The 19323-nt window shown below is 47.5% G+C and overlaps 1 protein-coding gene across 1 annotated transcript in view; it reads left to right on the top strand.

Moving 5' to 3' along the window:
• POLR1B (RNA polymerase I subunit B) overlaps window positions 1-19323 on the top strand; it is a 67021-nt gene that overhangs the window by 32401 nt on the left and 15297 nt on the right. Inside the window, exons 5-13 of the mRNA XM_075338118.1 lie at window positions 301-437; window positions 1591-1814; window positions 3102-3273; window positions 6629-6800; window positions 7921-8202; window positions 8565-8698; window positions 10767-10937; window positions 12480-12636; window positions 12727-12923. Coding sequence (XP_075194233.1) covers window positions 301-437; window positions 1591-1814; window positions 3102-3273; window positions 6629-6800; window positions 7921-8202; window positions 8565-8698; window positions 10767-10937; window positions 12480-12636; window positions 12727-12923 — 1646 coding nt within the window. The remainder of the gene's footprint in view (window positions 1-300; window positions 438-1590; window positions 1815-3101; window positions 3274-6628; window positions 6801-7920; window positions 8203-8564; window positions 8699-10766; window positions 10938-12479; window positions 12637-12726; window positions 12924-19323) is intronic.

Here is a 19323-nt window from a genome sequence, read left to right as displayed (position 1 = left end):
GAGTAGTTACAAGCATGCTCGCTCCTCACTAGTCAGCATTACTAGTCCTAATGCACAACCTGTGATGTCATGATCATGTGACTGTAGTGGGTGGAGCTCAGCATTGGAGAAGGGGTCTATGCAGGACCTGTGATGTCACGATCATGTGACCATAATGGGTGGAGCTCAGCATTGGAGAAGCGCTCTATGCAGAGCCATTTTAGTAGTAATTGGCTTTTAGTAGTAATTGTGATACTGTAGCTCATACTCGCAGTGAAAAATGATTTAACCCTTTAATTGAGACAGCTCTTGTTTTTCCAGGTATCACGATCCGTTGTGTCCGAGATGAGCACACAGCTACAAATATGAATCTTCATTACCTGGAGAATGGCTCTGTAATGGTTAATTTCATCTACCACAAAGAGCTCTTCTTCCTCCCCATTGGCTTTGCACTGAAGGTTAGTGTAGATCATAAGTTATGTTATCAATTAATGTTCTTAATATTCCTACACATTGCAAATACTAGCACACAGTAGCTGTTGCAGTGATCAGTGTTTTGCCCTCATCAGTACTTTTGGCTTCCCCCTACCTCCTTCCTCACCAGTACAGTTGGTGCACCAGCAGGCAATTAGTCCCATATGGATCGGCTTTGTTCACACATGTACTTAGTAGTGTGAGCTAGGTATGGGGTTAGTATCATTGTGCCTTCATCCAACCTATAGATGGTGCTACTTACTAAGAGCTGAACTTAGGAAAGCACTTACCTCTTCTGTCTCCGCCAGTCCCATAGACAATGAATGGAGCAGCAATGCACTTGTGCAACTGTCGCTGCATGTTACCATTTATTGCTCGACCAGTGGATAGGTGGAAAGTTGTGATTGTGTGACCGCCCCATGGTTTGGGCTCTCACTTAGAGATGAGCGATCCTGAGGTTCGGTGTCCGTACCGAACGCAGACTTTACAAAAAATAACAACGGAGTTCGGGTGCTTAACGTATGCAAACCACTCTAGTGAGCATCACTGTGCTCGGGTTCGCTCGGTGCGCAGTGCGAGTCGCTTACAGTGTTTGAGCGGCTCACACTGGGGGTAACAACAGTGTGATTGAATGTAGTGTGCACCAAAAGAAAAAATCCGCCCCCGGAAGTGTTCTGTTTATGGCTGAATTACCAAACAGTGTCTACAAATGAAGTTCACGTCAATTCCGGGTCCCAAACCGAACTTTATCAAAAGTTCTCTGAACCAATCTTCAGGAGGTCCGCTCATCTCTACTTTCACTGACTTTTGGGGTAGACCAACTGTTTGCACCCAGGAGTCCCATGCGACCCAAAATGCCATTCTCGTAGCCTCAACCATTTGGTCACACACATGCTTGTCCCACATCAGGGTAAAGTGCAGTGGTACATAGCCATCTCAGTGCCCCTCATAAATGTTAGGGGGTGGATCCCCGTTCAGATGGTAATACCCCACAAAGTTGTATTGTGGCCCCTGGGAGTGATTCCTGATGATAGTATGCCCCTCGGGCCACAATAGGTTGTGCATCTTGCTATGGACGGAATTTGTCTTACTACTTGGATCTCTTATGTCATTGTCTGATCTGATTTTCTCTTACAGGCATTAGTTGGTCTTTCCGACTATCAGATTTTCACAGAGCTGATCAAGGGAAAAGAGGACAATTCCTTCTATAGAGACTGCGTCACACAGATGCTGCGAGTGGTGATGGATGAAGGGTGTCGGACCCAAAAACAAGTTCTCAAATATCTGGGAGAGCGTTTCCGAATCAAATTCCATGTCCCAGACTGGCATACAGACGAGCAGGTGGCAGAGTTTCTTCTAGAGTAAGCGACCTTCCTTCTTCATAGCATGAGGGGTGTCTATATTTGCTATAGCAGCAGCGGTTCTTTGGCCAGTGCCACCAATAAGGGCTTTCCTGCCAATATTCTGGTGTTATTGATCAGGAAGTTCTTTCCAGCCTAGGTGGTTTGTATGGTGGAGCTATATATTAGATGTATATATGTTGTTCCTTCATCAGTGGGGTCTGACCTTAATCCTCCTCACTGGCCCACCCCTCCTGGCTGTGGTCTTGCAGGTGGTGACACAGAAACCGCATCCTGACGATTCATCCAATCTTGGGGAACAGCCAATCTTTACAGTTTTTATGGATCCACTGGTTTGTTTAAACAAGAATACTCCTTTTAAGGGCTCTTCTCCACTTGCGTTTACAAATTCACAGCAACACTCGGCTATAAATGTGAGTTGAGTGTCCTGTGTGTGGTCTGCGTACGGTGTGTGTTTTTTTTTTTCCCTCACATAGCATCTGTATGACATGCGAGCTTCATGCGAGTGCTATGTGAGTGTTTATGCATACCGCGTCAGACTGGCTACCGGAGTAATCTCCAGTAATACCAGGCCTGGCCGCGGTTACCTGCACTGAACCCGAGATCTGTCACCTGAGCTCCAGAAATCAGCCCGGTCTGTCCGCAGCTGTGCTGAACTGAACAGCAATCGCCGGGGAATCAGTCACTCAGCGCTCGCTGTTCAGGCTGCACTCTGGAGCTCAGGTGACAGCTCCGGAGTGCAGTGCATGTAACCGCGGCCAGGACTGGTATTACTGGAGATTCCTCCGGTAGCCAGTCTGACGCGGTATGCAAGTGTCAAGGATCCGTGTGACATGCGTATGCCACCCGTATTCTGATTTATTTTTTTTCTCGCTCCCATAAGATTGCATGGGGGTGCGAGAGCTGAGACTCGGTGAAATCGCAGCATGCTGCGATTTCACCGAGAGCACGAGTGAGACCCAATTTTCTATCTGATCGCACTCGCACATAGAAATCGCAAGTGGAGAAGAGCCCTAACAGTCAGTTTAGGTGGGAAATGTAAAGATAGGACTTATTCTTCTCACTGATTCACATCCGACTTTGGCTTGGAAAGATGCATCAGCACCTGCCTGTGTGATTCCAGCCTTAGTGACAGCGTGGTAAGTAGTTACAACCAATACATCACTGCTTATAGGTAAATCCAGCCGTAGGCAACATCTATGAAAACCTCCGGCATTGAATCATTGGTATCTTCTTGCACATCTATACACCGTTGTTTGCTCTAATCATCTTTTTGCCCATTCACAGACAGTGCATTTGCATACATCTGAAAACTAACCTTGAGAAATTCCACATGCTTTGCCACATGACAAGGAAACTTTTTACTTTTGCAAAAGACGAGTGCATGGAGGAGAGTACCGACAGTTTAATGAGCCAGGAGGTCCTTACTCCAGGACAGCTGTTCCTTATGTTCTTAAAGGTACAGATATCAAATTTAATTATCAATCCACAAAGAAATGACCCAAATGTTCTGGTCTCCCATCAACTATGTTCTAATTATAAATCTGTTGTGTATATGTGGCAGAGAGGTCTTTCCGAGACCCTGAATCTGACAGTGTCACTTATTGGGCATTTGTTTTGATATAATCACTGTTTTTTGCGGTGAGAGGGAGCTCCGTCTTTCACAACCATCTGGGTGCTGCAGTTGCTATTGACAGTGGCATCTAGAGAGTTTAAGCGGTTATCCAGGACTATATTATATTTTTTATTATAGGCCAGGTTGTTTCTAACTGCCTGCCTGGTTTGCCCGGTGCAGATATTTGCCAGCAGAGTGCATACACACACCGCTCCTGACAGCGATTGACAATACGTCAACTGGGTTTTGGCTTTTTTTACTGCTCAGCTCTGTTGATGGGACAGCACTGGCGTTATTACGCTGATTAATAGCCTTCTCCCTATTTCCAAACTCAGGGGAGCCAATGGTCAATCTGCACGATGTCGGCAGTCTCGCCCCCCCGTCGACTGAGCAGCCTGGAAGAGGAATAGCGGCTCTGTTAATATGGAGCGGTTAGACCGCCGGCTGTGACTGCTCAGTGCCAATGCTGGGTAGAACAAGCAGGTAGTCAGCAATCTAGTCCTGGATAACACTTCTCAGCAGCCAGGGCCAGTGCTGACGCCAACCGTGGCTGTCGCTACAGAAGCTCATCTGTCGGGTAAAGGGAACCTGTCAGCAGGTCTTTGCTACCTCATCTGAGAGCAACATGATGTAGGCAAAGAGATCCTAAATCCAGCGATGTTTCACTTAGATTACTGGGTGCAGTCGTTTTGGCACAATCAGCATCTTTAGATTTAGTGATGTAGCAGAGCTAAGTGAGCTCATGTGACCCAGAAGAGGACTGGAACAGCACTGGAATCAGGAGAAAACAGCGATTGCATTACACTATCCTTTCCACATGTTTAGGCAATAGAAAAAAAATTGGGAAGGAGGTTGTCCACTACTTTTACATTGGTGGCCTATCCTTAGGATAGGTCATCAATGTTTAATTGGCCAGGGTCCGACACCCCGCACCCTGTCCGAACAGCTGTTCTCGGTGCCCCCGGCAGCCACAAGTGGCCAGAAATGTTCTTTTCTGGAGCTGCCCCATCAACTGATATCGGCCGCAGCCAGATACTGCACATCCGTCTCCCATTCAAATCAATTAGAGGTGGATGTGCAGTGCTGCGGGGGTGCAGGGTGTTAAACCCCAGCTGGTCGGACATTAGTGACCTATTCTAAGAACAGTCCATCAGTGTTAAAGTGCCCAACCTCTTTAACCCCTTCAGCCCCCGGGCACTTTCCGTTTTTGCGTTTTTGTTTTTTGCTCCTCTTCTTCTGAGAGGCGTAACTTTTTTATTTTTCCATCAATCTTGCCATATGAGGGCTTGTTTTTTGCGGGACGAGTTGTACTTTTAAATGAAACCATAAGTTTTACCATATAGTGTACTGGAAAACGGCAAAAAAATTCCAAGTGCGGAAAAATTTCAAAAAAAGTGGGATTGTGCAATAGTTTTTGGGATATTTTATTCACCGTGTTCACTATATGGTAAAACTGATGTGTGGGTATGATGCCTCAGGTCGGTGCGAGTTTATAGACACCAAACATGTATAGGTTTACTTGTATCTAAGGGGTTAAAAAAAATTCACAAGCTTGTCCGAAAAACGTGGCGCACGTTTTGCGCCATTTTCCAAAACCCGTAGCGTTCTCATTTTTCAGGATCTGAGGCTCAGTGATGGCTTATTTTTTGCGTCTTGACCTGACGTTCTTAACGGTACCATTTTTGCGCAGATGCTACGTTTTGATCGCCTGTTATTGCATTTTGCGCAAAATTTGCGGCGACCAAAAAACGTAATTTTGGCGTTTGGAATTTTTTTGCCGCTACGCCGTTTACTGATCAGATTCATTGATTTTATATTTTGATAGATCGGGCATTTCTGAACGCGGCGATACCAAATATGTGTGTATTTTTTATTTTTTTAACCCTTTAATTTTCAATGGGGTGAAAGGGGGGTGATTTGAACTTTTAGGTTTTTTTATTTTTTTTTTAATTTTTTAAAACTTTTTTTTTTACTTTTTTTTTTATTTTACTAGTCCCCCTAGGGGGCTATAGCAATCAGCAATCCGATCGCTTTGCACAATCTGCAGATCTCAGCTACAGAGCTGAGAACTGCAGATTTGCTGCTTCACTTTCAATGCCGGCTGTATTCCGGCATTGAGAGGAAGTGACTCATGTTAGCCACAGGCGTCATCACATGACCCTGTGCTACCATGGCAACCGCCGAAAGTCACGTGATCATGTCACGTGACTTCCGGCGGGGGCGGGGTAAGTCACTGTAATGGCGGCGCCCATATACATATTGCTGCCAAGACTTTGGCAGCGAAATGTAAGGGGTTAATGGCCGCGGGTGGAAGCGATTCCACCCGCGGCTAGCAGGCACACATATCAGCTGTTGATAACAGCTGATATGTGCGCGTCTCGCCGCCGGCGGCAGGGGGCGGGGCTTACCGGGACACGATCCATGACGTATCTAGTACGTCATGGGTCGTTAAGGGGTTAAGCATAGCTCCCACAGTGATCGAGCCGGGCACAGCTCCTGAGCCTGCATGATCACCTCAACATGCAATTGTGTTTATTGGCAGAAACTGTAAATTAGGGTGACAGACGGATTGGCTACTCCCCTGTCCCTTATATCCTGTACATAGAGGATGGCATTCTAAAACCCCTCATTTACTATAATGTGTGAATAGCTAAAGCGACAGATCCCAACAATGTTTTTTTTTAGCTGTGAACTCCCACTCCTTTGCAGTGAAGCCCCTTTCACACTGCGTTCCAATCTTCGCTCAGTGGTCCTATCGGGGCTTCCACCTGAACCCCCCGCAAAACGGGTGTCTGATGTATGTGCCTATGAGGCCATTGACTAGTACGTCTGGGTGTCTGCCTCCTATAGGCGTATACTCCCAAAAATGGTGCACGACAGAACACACAGTCACTCTGTCTCTGCACCATTATAGTCAGTGGTCCGTCAGCAGATATATCTGATACCTGTTTTGAGGAGGGAGGGTGTCGGGTGGAAGCCCCAATGGGACCACTGAATGGGGAGAGGAACGCAGATCGGAACGCAGTGTGAAAGCGGGTTACGTCTGTGCACAGTCTGCTATCCACACATAGAAATTTTTCATGATAACAAATTCCCTTTAAAAACTTTCACTGCTGTAGAAAACTCATCACAGTTGCCTCAGCTAGAAAATCAGAATCCTCTGGAAGTGAAGCTTTAAGTTTTGCTCTTTCTATTAAAGGAAAAGATGGAGGGCTGGCTGGTGGGAGCCAAACTGACCTTGGACAAGAGGGCACAGAAGGGCAACCTTGTCATGGACACGGAAAACCTCATGAAAGTATTTAGTAGCTGCACTGATCTCACAAAGGCGTGTGAATACCTGCTGGCAACCGGAAATGTGCGCAGCAAAAGTGGTAAGTACAAGTAGTCTGAAGTATGTGATGGCGGCTGTTGGGCATCTTGTAAGGCCTAAGCCACACGGGGAGAAAAACGGTGCGAGTGGAGTGCGATAAAACATCGCATTCCACTCGGACCAATTTTAGCCTGTGTGTCAGCACACATGAGCGATTATTTTCTCAGTCCTAATCGGACCGAGAAAACAATCGCAGCATGCAGCGATTGTAATGCGAGACTCGTTGGGGTACTTTGCACGCTGCGACATCGCTAGCCAATTGTAGCGATGCCGAGTGCAATAGTCCCCGCCCCCGTCGCAGATGCGATATCTTGTGATAGCTGCCATAGCGAACATTATCGCTACGGCAGCTTCACACGCACTTACCTGCCCTGCGACGTCGCTCTGGCCGGCGACCCGCCTCCTTCCTAAGGGGGCGGGTCGTGCGGCGTCACAGCGACGTCACACGGTAGGCGGACAATAGAAGCGGAGGGGTGGAGATGAGCGGGACATAAACATCCCGCCCACCTCCTTCCTTCCTCATTGCAGGCGGGAGGCAGGTAAGGAGATGTTCCTCGCTCCTGCGGCTTCATACACAGCGATGTGTGCTGCCGCAGGAACGAGGAACAACATCGGACCTGTCGCTGCAGGCAAATTATGGAAATGACCGACACTACACAGATCACCGATTTTCGACGCTTTTGCGATCGTTTATCGGTGCTTTTAGGCTTTACACCTTGCGACGTCGTTACCGGCACCGGATGTGCGTCAGTTTCGACCCCAACGAGATCGCAGTAGCGATGTCGAAATGTGCAAAGTACCCCTTTCTCTCACACCCAAGTGTATGGGGCGAGAGAAAAATCGCACTGCACTCGCGGTACACCAGTGTAATGCGAGTGCAGAGAGAGGGAGATAAATCCCTCCCTCCCCTCCTCAGAGCCGGCCCGTCTCCCGCAGCTGAGGTCCGCTCGCACAGTCGGACCTCAGTCGCAGTGACACTCGCATCACACTCGGCTCCTGCTGTGCTGTCAGCACGAGCCGAGTGTCATGCGAGGATCGCACTAGTGCCCTGTGTGGCCCTGTCCTATGTTGTAGACTGCTAATGTTTTTTGTTTTTTTTCTCTTTTTTTCTTATGTTTTAGGCCTTGGCATGCTGCAGACTAGTGGGGTGACTGTAGTGGCCGACAAGCTCAATTTCATCCGTTACCTTTCCCACTTTCGCTGTGTGCACAGAGGAGCCTCCTTTGCCAAGATGAGGACTACAAGTGTCCGTCGTCTCCTGCCAGAGTCGTGGGGTTTTCTGTGCCCGGTGCACACTCCAGACGGAGAACCCTGTGGTCTTATGAATCACATGACTGTGGTGTGCGAGATCGTGACACGGACTACGAACACCTCTCATCTGATGGTCCTACTTTGTACACTAGGTACTGTGCCTGTGACTGCCCATTTGTGCGAGTGCAGAGTCTGAATACGTCTGCATTACCTTCAGGATTTTCTTTCATAACTAGAACTTAACCCCTTACCGATGTGTGATGTAAACATCTGATGCCAGTAATGAACACCCCATAGAAGGAGAAAATATATATATATTTTTTTAAAAAAGTCAAACGTTTCTGAAAGTCAAAGTTAAAAAAGGTTACCTTCAGTCTCTTGCAAAACTAAAGTAATATGTGTTCTGCATAGTAGGTGCGGATGGTTGGGCAGGGGGGCTAGTGTCTGTAATTTCCTAAATATTCAGATGGAGTGTGACCTCCTGCATTAACGCTCCTGGTTGTTTTTCTTGCAGGGATCACTCCTGTTGATGGAATTCCCAGAATACCTTTTCCAGATTGTTACCAGGTCATGTTGGATGGTGCAATGGTCGGCTGGGTGGAGAAAGATTTGGCTCCAAATCTTGTCAATACACTTCGAAACTTTAAGGTAACTTTGAGGGAACATCTCCCCCCTGAGAAAGTGACTGCAAGTTGTATTCATCCACACCTAGCGTTACTTGCCCTCATTTTCCTGCTGTCATTCTCTGATTCTCTGTTGTTGTTGTTTATTTATTTATTTATTTATTTATTTTCAGGTCAAGTGTCCAGTTTTTGCTGTTGTTATATTTCTGCTCTACTCCAGAGTATTGTGTTTTTACATGTAAGAACGGTGCTTCACTTACCCTACCTAGGCCCAGCACTGTCTCCCCACCACTACCGAGGTCTCCGTTGATTGGCTGCACTGGTGATGTCATGTAGACGTTGCTGCAGTCAATCACTCACATGTCAAAGCCTTTCGAAGCCCTTAAGCTCAGTGATAGGCTGTGGCCACATTGACGGGACTTCACTGCTGCAGCCCAACAGTGGAGACCACGACAACAGCAGAGACCGCACAGGACTCGGGAATAGATAGTAAAGCACTTTATTATATTTTACAAAACATGTTGCATAAAGTGAAGAGCTTTTGAAAGGGAACATCTTTTTAGATTTCTTATATTAAAGTCTTTTAGTCCTTCATATTAAAGAGGTTTTCTAAGATTTTTTTTAAACTGGGCAAAGAGTAGAGATGGTTATGATATCTAGAAATAACCATAGTGTTACCACGTGAATGCCCTATGGTTGGCGGACTCAAATTATGTTTACCACAAGACTGTGATTGGCAGTGGTCTCATGATGGGTGGGATGTCATTACCTCAAACATCATTGGGGGCAATAGAGTGCAGATGTGTATTCAGTACATAGGTAATGCTTATTTAATTTTCTAACACTTTCTACTGTTTGCTAACTTCTGAAGGATCCAAGAAAAAACACCATAAAATTTAGAAATCCAGAATGGCTCCAAATCTGATGAGTCCGATGGGCCGGTGCAAAATTTGGACCTGAACCAAACCCCCCCCCCCCCCCCCGCATATTGGTCAGATGCATGGACCCTTGTAATATTTTAAATCCTATAAAAACACACGAGTCGTCCCCCCCCTCTATTATGTAGTAATGTCCTGCATCCTGATAACCCTGTATATTTGTATAAAGACATGGATTACTGGAACAATGTTCCCCTTCCTGCTATATATGCTCCATTCCTTGTATATATGTCTCCTATCCTGGGCCCATCCTGGAATATATGTCCCCCATCCTTGGTCCATCCTGGCATATATGTCCCCCTCCTGCTATATATATATTTTCATGCTAGGCCCATCCTGCTACATATGTCCCCCCCCCTTCCCACCCATGTTTCTATATATGTCCCCATCGTGGTGTATATGCCCTAATCCTGGCCCTCTTCCAGGTATATATAGTCCCCATTCTGTCTCCAACACTTAAAAACAAATAACATTCTACTCTCCTTCGCCGGCTCCCATGTCGTGTGGCATTTTCCTCTGTAACCAGCGCAGTGGTCAACAGCTGATATCAGCAGGCCTGCTGTGGCGATGCATGATGTCACTGTGATGTGTACCCAGTCACGGGCACACTGATGTCAGCTGCTGCCCAGTGTTTTGCCAGCAGCGCATATTACTGGCAGGGCTGCAGTGCAGTTCAGCAGGATGTGCGTCCTCTGACACAGCCACAGCTGAAGAAGGTACTGGAATCGGCGGGACACCTCCACCCCTTAGCCCGGTTGCGATCATTAGGTCCCTGCTCATGTGCCACATAAAGTGATGTTGCTGGCCGGATTTGGCCCTCATGCCTTGAGTTTGACACCCCTGCACATGGAATCAGCTTATCGAAATTGCAAGTACCTAAATGTCGTTGAGGCTTGGCGGCTCCTAACTTATTCCTTTACTCCCTGTCCGCTCAGTTTGTGTTTCTCCTATTGGTGGATAAATACTGACATGAGCAATGCCACCACTGCACTAGCCGGAGAGCTTATGGGCTCTTATGAAGGTTTAATTAACCTGCTCAGTCGGATTCCCAGCACAGCTCCCTGTACAATTACTTCCATCATATGTCTACATAAGTTACTGATCAGGAGAGGAGACAATGGGCATGTAAATATATATCATATTGCTATTTCATAGGTAACACAGGAAAAGCAGATCCCACCCTGGACTGAAGTAGTGCTCGTTCCCATGACTGGAAAAGCAAGTCTTTATCCCGGGCTTTACATTTTCACTACCCCCTGCAGGATGGTCCGTCCTGTCCGAAACTTGGCGGTAGGGAAAGAAGAACTGATTGGGACATTGGAGCAGGTGCGCCATTACACATTGTGATCTACTAACTCATCTAAGTGTAGCAGTGGTTGAGGAACCACATGGGTGAGACCAGGGCAGAGTGTAGTTATCCCATCTGTGTGTAAAATGTGTCTCCCAAAAAAATAGCTATGGGTGAATTGGCCTGTAAAGTGTATGCAAGGGTGTGTTTTGTTTTATTTTTTTACTGATGAGCACACACTGCCACGCTCATGTGTTCAGTACTCGTAACAAGCAGTTCGATGGGCACAATTTTTGTACACGAGTATAACGGGAGTCAATGGGGAACTCAAAGCATTTTTCCGAGAAATCTGAAAAAATGATTGAGGCCCCCCATTTACTTCCATTATACTCGGATACTCGAGTTGCGCCCATCCGAGCATGGAAGTGCTCGCTCATCACTAGTAATTAGTGATTTAAAGAAATGATTTGTTACTCTTTTTAAAAGTAAATCAATTAAAGGGGCATCTGTAGGCTGTTCAAGGCATGCTGGTAGTTGTAGTTCCACAGTAGCTGGGGGGGCACCATTCTACGCGGCTTAGGGTACGGTTCCACTTGCGCATAGCTTCCGGTGTGAGAGCATTGGAAGCCATATGATGATAACCCTCTGCTGCAGGTGTCAAACGAGGGTCATGTGACTGTGATGTGATCTTGCGATCGTATCACAGCTGTGGAGAAGAGGGAGGAGCACTTTCTCCCCATCTCCTCCCCGGCCTGTCTCTACGTATATCACACTGTGGTCACATGACATGCGAGTGCAGTGCGATATTTCACGCGCTCCCATAGACTTGTATAGAGATGTGTGTGTGAGCCAAGAGTCTCTGCCAAACGCAGCGTGCTGCAATTCATTCCTTATGCCGCTATGGCATGAGAAATCAATCGCAGATGGACACTGCCCCATAGGTTTGCACTGGTGCGAGTGCAGTCAGAGTTAATGATATTACAGACTTTGAGCATTTGCTTTCTGAAGGTGGATTATTATTAAAAGAATCTACTAATTACAATATTTGAGGTCAGGAATTCATTTTTTATTTTTCTCTGATGACAGAACTTTTGTCGCATGGCTTTAGGGGCTTTTTTGCAATTCTTTGGATCAACATTGCAGAATATTAGGCTGATCCGGATGGACTTATCTTTCATTCTTGCACACTGTTACGATGTGTGCGCACAGCTTGGAACACAATAGTCAAAAGCCCCTTGTTCCCAATCTGCCTGGTTAGAACAGGATTTCTTCATTTCCGGTGCACGAAATAAGCTCGGCTGATTCTTGTTATTAAAGCATATTCATATTTTCGCAGCGTGTGCTGGGTGTTTTTTGGGACGTAGTTGGGAAATACAGCACATTTGTAATGGGGACCTTCGCTTTGTCTGTGTGCAGTATTAGGGTTAGACTACAGCAGCTAGGAATGGTAATGGGGGGGTGTACGTTTTCTATTTTGTGATACTGCATATAAAAATAAAAACATATTCTTTTAAAAACCTAATTTGCAGTGATCTTCAAGCCTATTCATGTATGTAGATCTCAATCTTTGCCTCTTCCAGGTTTTCTTGAATGTGGCGATATATGAAGGTGACATTGTACCCGGAGTCACCACACATCAGGAGCTCTTTCCTCACAGCTTGATGAGCGTTGTGGCCAACTTCATTCCCTACTCTGATCACAACCAGAGTCCCAGGAACATGTACCAGTGCCAGATGGGTAGGTACAGGAGTGATACTCCCACCTTGTGCAGGCAGGACACATGCGGTACTGTTCAGATCATATAACTTGTTCTGTTTTTATTTCCAGGTAAACAGACGATGGGGTTCCCCCTTTTAACCTATCAGGATCGCTCTGATAACAAGCTGTATCGCCTGCAAACCCCCCAGAGTCCTCTTGTGCGTCCTACCATGTATGATTATTTTGACATGGATAACTATCCGATTGGAACAAACGCTATTGTAGCTGTGATTTCATACACAGGATATGATATGGAGGATGCAATGGTAAGTAATTTGTAGGCTCTTGTTCACACCTGTGTTACTAAATTGTGTTTTACCGTTCCATTTTAGGAGCAAATTAATTGGATAAGTGCAAGGGAAGGTCATATCCTTTATTTCTTTATCGTTCCTTTGGGAGACCCAGACCATGGGTGTTTAGCTTCTGCCTCCGGAGGACACACAAAGTACTACACTTAAAAGTGTAGCTCCTCCCTCTGAGCTTATACACCCCCTGGTAGCCAGTCCTAGCCAGTTTATTGCTTTGTGTCAGGAGGCATACATCCACACATACATTCTCATCTGATTTTTTTGACTTTTGGAAAGAGTTTGAAGAAAAGAGGGTCCATGTCTGGACTCCCGGCATGTCCCTTCTCACCCCACTGTGTCGGCGGTGTTGTTAAGGTTGATTTACAAGGCTGCAGCCTTACATGCCGCGCTCCTTCACCATCCCTTCTGGGCTCTGGCTTGAAGTGGGAGCCAGCACGGTCTTCATGCCTGGCAGGAGTCCGGTCTCCATCCACAGCCCCTTGAGGATTCTGTTGGACCGGAGCACTCATCCCCAGGGACATGGCCCTGCGTCTCAGCAGCTAAGTACCTGAGACGTTTATGTTGGGGGTCCCGGTTCTTTATTGTAAGGGGAGAGTATGCTGTGTGTGATTGTTTTAACTTTTCCGGCGGGTTCTCTAGCTTTTGCCTGAGAACCGCGCCGATGGTGCCTGCTTGTCGGCCTCGCCGCTTAAATTTAGGCCCTGGCTTCGCCGGAGGCCTAGTTTCATTTTCCTGCCCTCGCATGTCACTCATGCAGAGGGACAGGTTCGGCTCCTCCCGGCGGCCGTTCTACACAGGGGAGGGACACTCCCCACTGCTGGGGCGTCCCTCCTTCCCTGCAGGTCTCTATAGCCCTCCAGTTCCCGCTCTTTTATAGGAACGCCCTCTTCTCAGGCAGAGTTCACTCTGCTCTGGGACATCCTGCATTCTGCATCTCTGCTGAGGTGCTGCGCACTGGGGGACCGGTCTTCGGGATCTGGAGGGCACACAACACCGCGCTCAGCGGTCTGGTAAGCCACAGCCGGTCTCCGGTTGTGGACCTCTGTATATTCTCCCTGGGGTTCATTCTCTGCAAAGCCCCCACTCCAGCAGAATGTCTCACACAAGGAGCAAGGCTCCAAAGCTTTATTCTGCATGCACTGCATGTAAGCTCCTGCTGCCTGAGCCGAGCACCTATCCACATTGTGATGTCTGCTCTAACTTGGCGGTGCCACAGCCTGGAGTCTCACCCCCAGTGGTCTCTCAGGCTGCTGCTGCACCTGTGATTGAACCCCCGGCCTGGGTAGAGTCCTTTTCTAGGTCCATATCCCAGACATTTGCTGAGTCCATGGGGCTTTTGTCCAGGACTTTGATGAATATGCATCAGCCCCCCTCACAGGGTGCCTCTAATACTCTTGACAGAGGACTCCTATCCTCTGACCTCCGTCCATCGGAGCTCACTGAGGATTCATCATCTGATCCCAGACCCCGTCCTTCTAAGAGAAGGCGCAGGGTTTCCTCCCCCTCCCCATCCCACGGCTCTGTCTCAAGAGCTGACTCTCAAGATGAGGAGGATGCCCTCACTGGGGGCTCGGAGGCTATGTATCCCATCGATTTCTCTGAGGGTGACTCAGATCTTAGTGATTTGATTGCTTCTATTAATTCTGTGCTGGATCTCAATCCGCCAGTGTCAGAGGAGCAACTCTCTTTGGCAGAAAAACATCAGTTTACCTCGCCTAAGAGAGTGAAGAGTGTGTTCTTTAACCACTCCAGTTCCTACCCCCAACCTGGGCTGTGGTCACCACGGACGCGAGCCTGTCAGGGTGGGGAGCGGTTTTTCTCCACCACAGGGCTCAGGGAACCTGGACTCCGGTAGAGTCTTCCCTTCAGATCAATGTTCTGGAGATAAGGGCAGTGTATCTAGCCCTATTTTCTTTCCATCGGTGGCTGGAGGGCAGACAGATCCGTATCCAGTCGGACAACGCCACTGCCGTCGCATACATCAACTACCAGGTCGGCACGCGCAGTCGTCATGCCTTCCAGGAAGTCAGGCGGATTCTGCAGTGGGTGGAAGCCACAGCCTCCACCATCTCCGCAGTTCACATCCCGGGCGTAGAAAACTGGGAAGCAGATTTTCTCAGTCGTCAGGGCATGGACGCGGGGGAATGGTCTCTTCACCCAGACGTGTTTCGAGAGATCTGTCGCCGCTGGGGAACGCCGGACGTCGATCTCATGGCGTCACGGCACAACAACAAAGTCCCGGCATTCATGGCTCGGTCTCAAGATCACAGAGCTCTGGCGGCGGACGCATTAGTTCAGGATTGGTCGCAGTTTCGACTGCCTTATGTGTTTCCTCCTCTGGTGATGCTGCCCAGAGTGTTACGCAAGATCAGGTCCGACTGCCGTCGCGCCATTCTCGTCGCTCCAGATTGGCCGAGGCGGTCGTGGTACCCGGATCTGTGGCATCTCACGGTGGGTCAACCGTGGGCGCTTCCAGACCGCCCAGACTTGCTGTCACAAGGGCCGTTTTTCCATCTGAATTCTGTGGCCCTCAACCTGACTGTGTGGCCATTGAGTCCTGGCTCCTAGCGTCTTCAGGGTTATCTCAGGATGTCATTGCCACCATGAGACAGGCCAGGAAACCAACGTCTGCCAAGATCTATTACAGGTCTTGGCAAATCTTCTTATCCTGGTGCTCTGATAATGGTTTTACTCCATGGCCGTTTGCCTTACCCACTTTTCTTTCATTCCTTCAATCCGGAATGAACAAGGGTTTGTCACTCGGCTCTCTCAAGGGACAAGTATCGGCGCTCTCCGTATTTTTTCAAAAGCGCCTAGCCAGGCTTCCGCAGGTCCGCACGTTCCTGCAGGGAGTTTGCCACATAGTCCCACCTTACAAGCGTCCGCTGGAACCCTGGGACCTTAACAGGGTGCTAACGGCTCTTCAGAAACCACCTTTCGAGCCGCTGCGGGATGTCTCCAAGGTGGCCTTTCTAGTGGCAGTTACATCACTCCGAAGAGTGTCGGAGCTTGCAGCGCTGTCATGCAAAGCCCCCTTCCTGGTCTTTCACCAGGATAAGGTGGTTCTGCGTCCTGTCCCGGAATTTCTCCCTAAGGTGGTATCTCCTTTTCATCTCAATCAGGATATCTCCTTACCTTCATTTTGCCCTAATCCAATTCACCAAGGTGAAAAGGATTTGCACTCCTTAGATCTAGTGAGAGCACTCCGGTTCTACGTGTCTCGCACGGCGCCCCTGCGTCGTTCAGATGCGCTCTTTGTCCTTGTCGCTGGCCAGCGTAAGGGTTCGCAGGCTTCCAAGTCAACCTTGGCTCGGTGGATCAAGGAACCGATTCTTGAAGCCTACCGTTCTTCTGGGCTTCCGCTCCCTTCAGGGTTGAAAGCCCATTCTACCAGAGCCGTAGGTGCGTCCTGGGCATTGCGGCACCGGGCTACGGCTCAGCAGGTGTGTCAGGCAGCTACCTGGTCTAGTCTGCACACTTTCACGAAACACTATCAGGTGCATACCTATGCTTCGGCAGACGCCAGTCTAGGTAGGCGAGTCCTTCAGGCGACGGTTGCCCACCTGTAAGAGGGGGCCGTTTCGGCTCTTTTTATCGAGGTATTCTTTTACGCACCCAGGGACTGCTTTTGGACGTCCCAATTGTCTGGGTCTCCCAATGGAGCGACAAAGAAGGGAATTTTGTTTACTTACCGTAAATTCCTTTTCTTCTAGCTCCTATTGGGAGACCCAGCACCCGCCCCTGTGCCCTTCGGGCTGGTTGTTTTTTTGTGTACACATGTTGTTCATGTTGAATTGTTCTTTTGGTTCATGGTTTTCAGTTCTCCGAACATCCTTCGGATTGAATTTACCATAGACCAATTTATAAGTTCTCTCCTTCCTGCTTTTGCACCAAAACTGAGGAGCCCGTGATCCACGGGAGGGTGTATAGGCAGAGGGGAGGGGTTACACTTTTTAAAGTGTAATACTTTGTGTGGCCTCCGGAGGCAGAAGCTATACACCCAATTGTCTGGGTCTCCCAATAGGAGCTAGAAGAAAAGGAATTTACGGTAAGTAAACAAAATTCCCTTCTTTGTTACTTACCGTAAATTCTTTTTCTTATAGTTCCGTATTGGGAGACCCAGCTCCCTCCCTGTTGCCTGTTGGCAATTTTCTTGTTCCGTGTGTTATCACCGGCTGTTGTCGTGGACAGAGTCTCCGGTTGTTCCGGTTCTTACTTGGTTCTACTTGTGGGTGGCTATTCTCCTTCAGCTTTTGCACTAAACTGGCTAGGACTGGCTACCAGGGGGTGTATAAGCTCAGAGGGAGGAGCTACACTTTTAAGTGTAGTACTTTGTGTGTCCTCCGGAGGCAGAAGCTAAACACCCATGGTCTGGGTCTCCCAATACGGAACTATAAGAAAAAGAATTTACGGTAAGTAACAAAATTCTCTTTGTTTAAAATGCAAAAGACAACCAAAGGGCCCTATGAACTATAATGGAGGTCCATTTGGTTTTATAGCGTTAAAGCTTCATGAAATTAGGCCTGTGTTGTTAATGCAGACTAGGCACAATGACTCAATGTTATTATTCAAGTAGTACGGGCTTGTCACAATACCATTCACAAAGTGTAGGGCAGTTCTCAATTAACTAGAGACATCTGCCCTCACTCTAACGCCACCAGACAAGCCGGTGGTGGTGGTGGTGGTGGTAACTGTCTCTGATGCATAGTTCTCTTCTTGACATCTCCAACATCGTTGGCAGCCATAATTTCTGCTCAGCATATACTGACTTTCATTGATGAGCAGCACTGAGGCGCACTGGGCCTGGTGGCGATGTCAGGTGCCCTTGTAGGTAGTCTAGCACACAGACCACGCTGATGTAAATATTTACAAATGGTCTGACGTGACACTTGGGCGCCTCTCCCCTCCCTTAAATGTGCCTGGAGTGTTTGTGGTATTCATCATCCGGTTCCAAAGTTCATTGTTCACAGTGAATAACTCATCAGTGTGTGATTTGGCCAAAGGACGTTCACTTCTTTGCCTTTCTGTGACTCCTCCAGTCTCTCTGTATCTCTGTTGCTACCTGCTGTGACACTCTATGCTCAGTGGCCACTTCCGTCTGAAAACATCCTGCTTGAGACTTGCAATGGCAAGATACTGTTCATCAATTGTTAGGTGTTGTCTTGATCTCATGATGTCAAATTCTGAACAGCATGATGAGGAGGCTGTTCAAAAACCCGTTTTAATTGAACCATGATATTGGACAATTCATGGATCAGACACCTCTTGTGAATTTTTCTATTAGGCTCCTTGTTAGAGAACAGCAAGTTGTGCAAAAAGTACTGAAACATCGAACAATGGGGCATGTGCTTTCAAAGGGTTAGAGAAGGTCACATTAAGTTCATTTGAAAAGGTTAGAGGGCATTTTAGGATCATCCTGAACTTTCACCTGAAAGCCAAATATCCCTAAAATAAATATATATACACACACAATATCAAAATTGGAGAACAATGTATGATCACTTGCTTTTTTCAGAAATAATGTAATAATAATAAAGGGGTGCACCATGCCACTAGAAGCGTTTTACAAAGATTCAAAGTTTATCAACATAAAACCTTTATTTTGCCCAAAATGTGATGATCATATTTGGAGAACAGCAATAACTGTAGCACAGCGAAAGATAAGTAAATTTTCTGAAGGTAACAATAATCAGTAGCAAGTGTACAGGCCTTTGCTTTGAATGACTTCACATCTGCAGCTACACGACATCACTAGTCTCTCACACTGCTCTGGTGTGATTTTGGTCCACTCTTCTTCCAGTCTCTTAACAGTTCTTTGAATGTTGTGGGTTTCTTGGCCATAACTTTGTCACAAAGCATTTTCCCGAGGTTTTCTTTTGGGTTTAGATCAGGACTCTGGGCTGGACATTTCATTGTTTCAGTGTTTTCTGTTTCAATTAACTGCTTTACCCGTTTTGCTGTATGACATGGGGCATTGTCCTGCATGAAAATTGCTGCTGAGTGATGAACACTAGTAAGAAACCATGTGTTGTTGAAGAAGGTTCTGATACACACTTGCATTCACTCTGCCATGTAGCTGTATGAGGCGTCCAACTCCTGCTGCAGAAAACATTCCCCAAGTCATGACACTTAAACCATCACCTTTCACTGACTTCTTAACACACTTTGGGTTTAGTTTTTCTCCCAGTTTGTCGACGAACATAATGTTTCTTTGTCGCTCCATTGGGAGACCCAGACAATTGGGGTGTATAGCTTCTGCCTCCGGAGGCCACACAAAGTATTACACTTAAAAGTGTAAAGCCCCTCCCCTTCTGCCTATACACCCCCCCGTGTATCACGGGCTCCTCAGTTTTTATGC

The sequence above is a fragment of the Anomaloglossus baeobatrachus genome, chromosome 3, assembly GCF_048569485.1.
Source record: "Anomaloglossus baeobatrachus isolate aAnoBae1 chromosome 3, aAnoBae1.hap1, whole genome shotgun sequence".
NCBI lineage: Eukaryota > Metazoa > Chordata > Amphibia > Anura > Aromobatidae > Anomaloglossus > Anomaloglossus baeobatrachus.
This window is presented reverse-complemented; position numbering and strand designations above follow the sequence as displayed.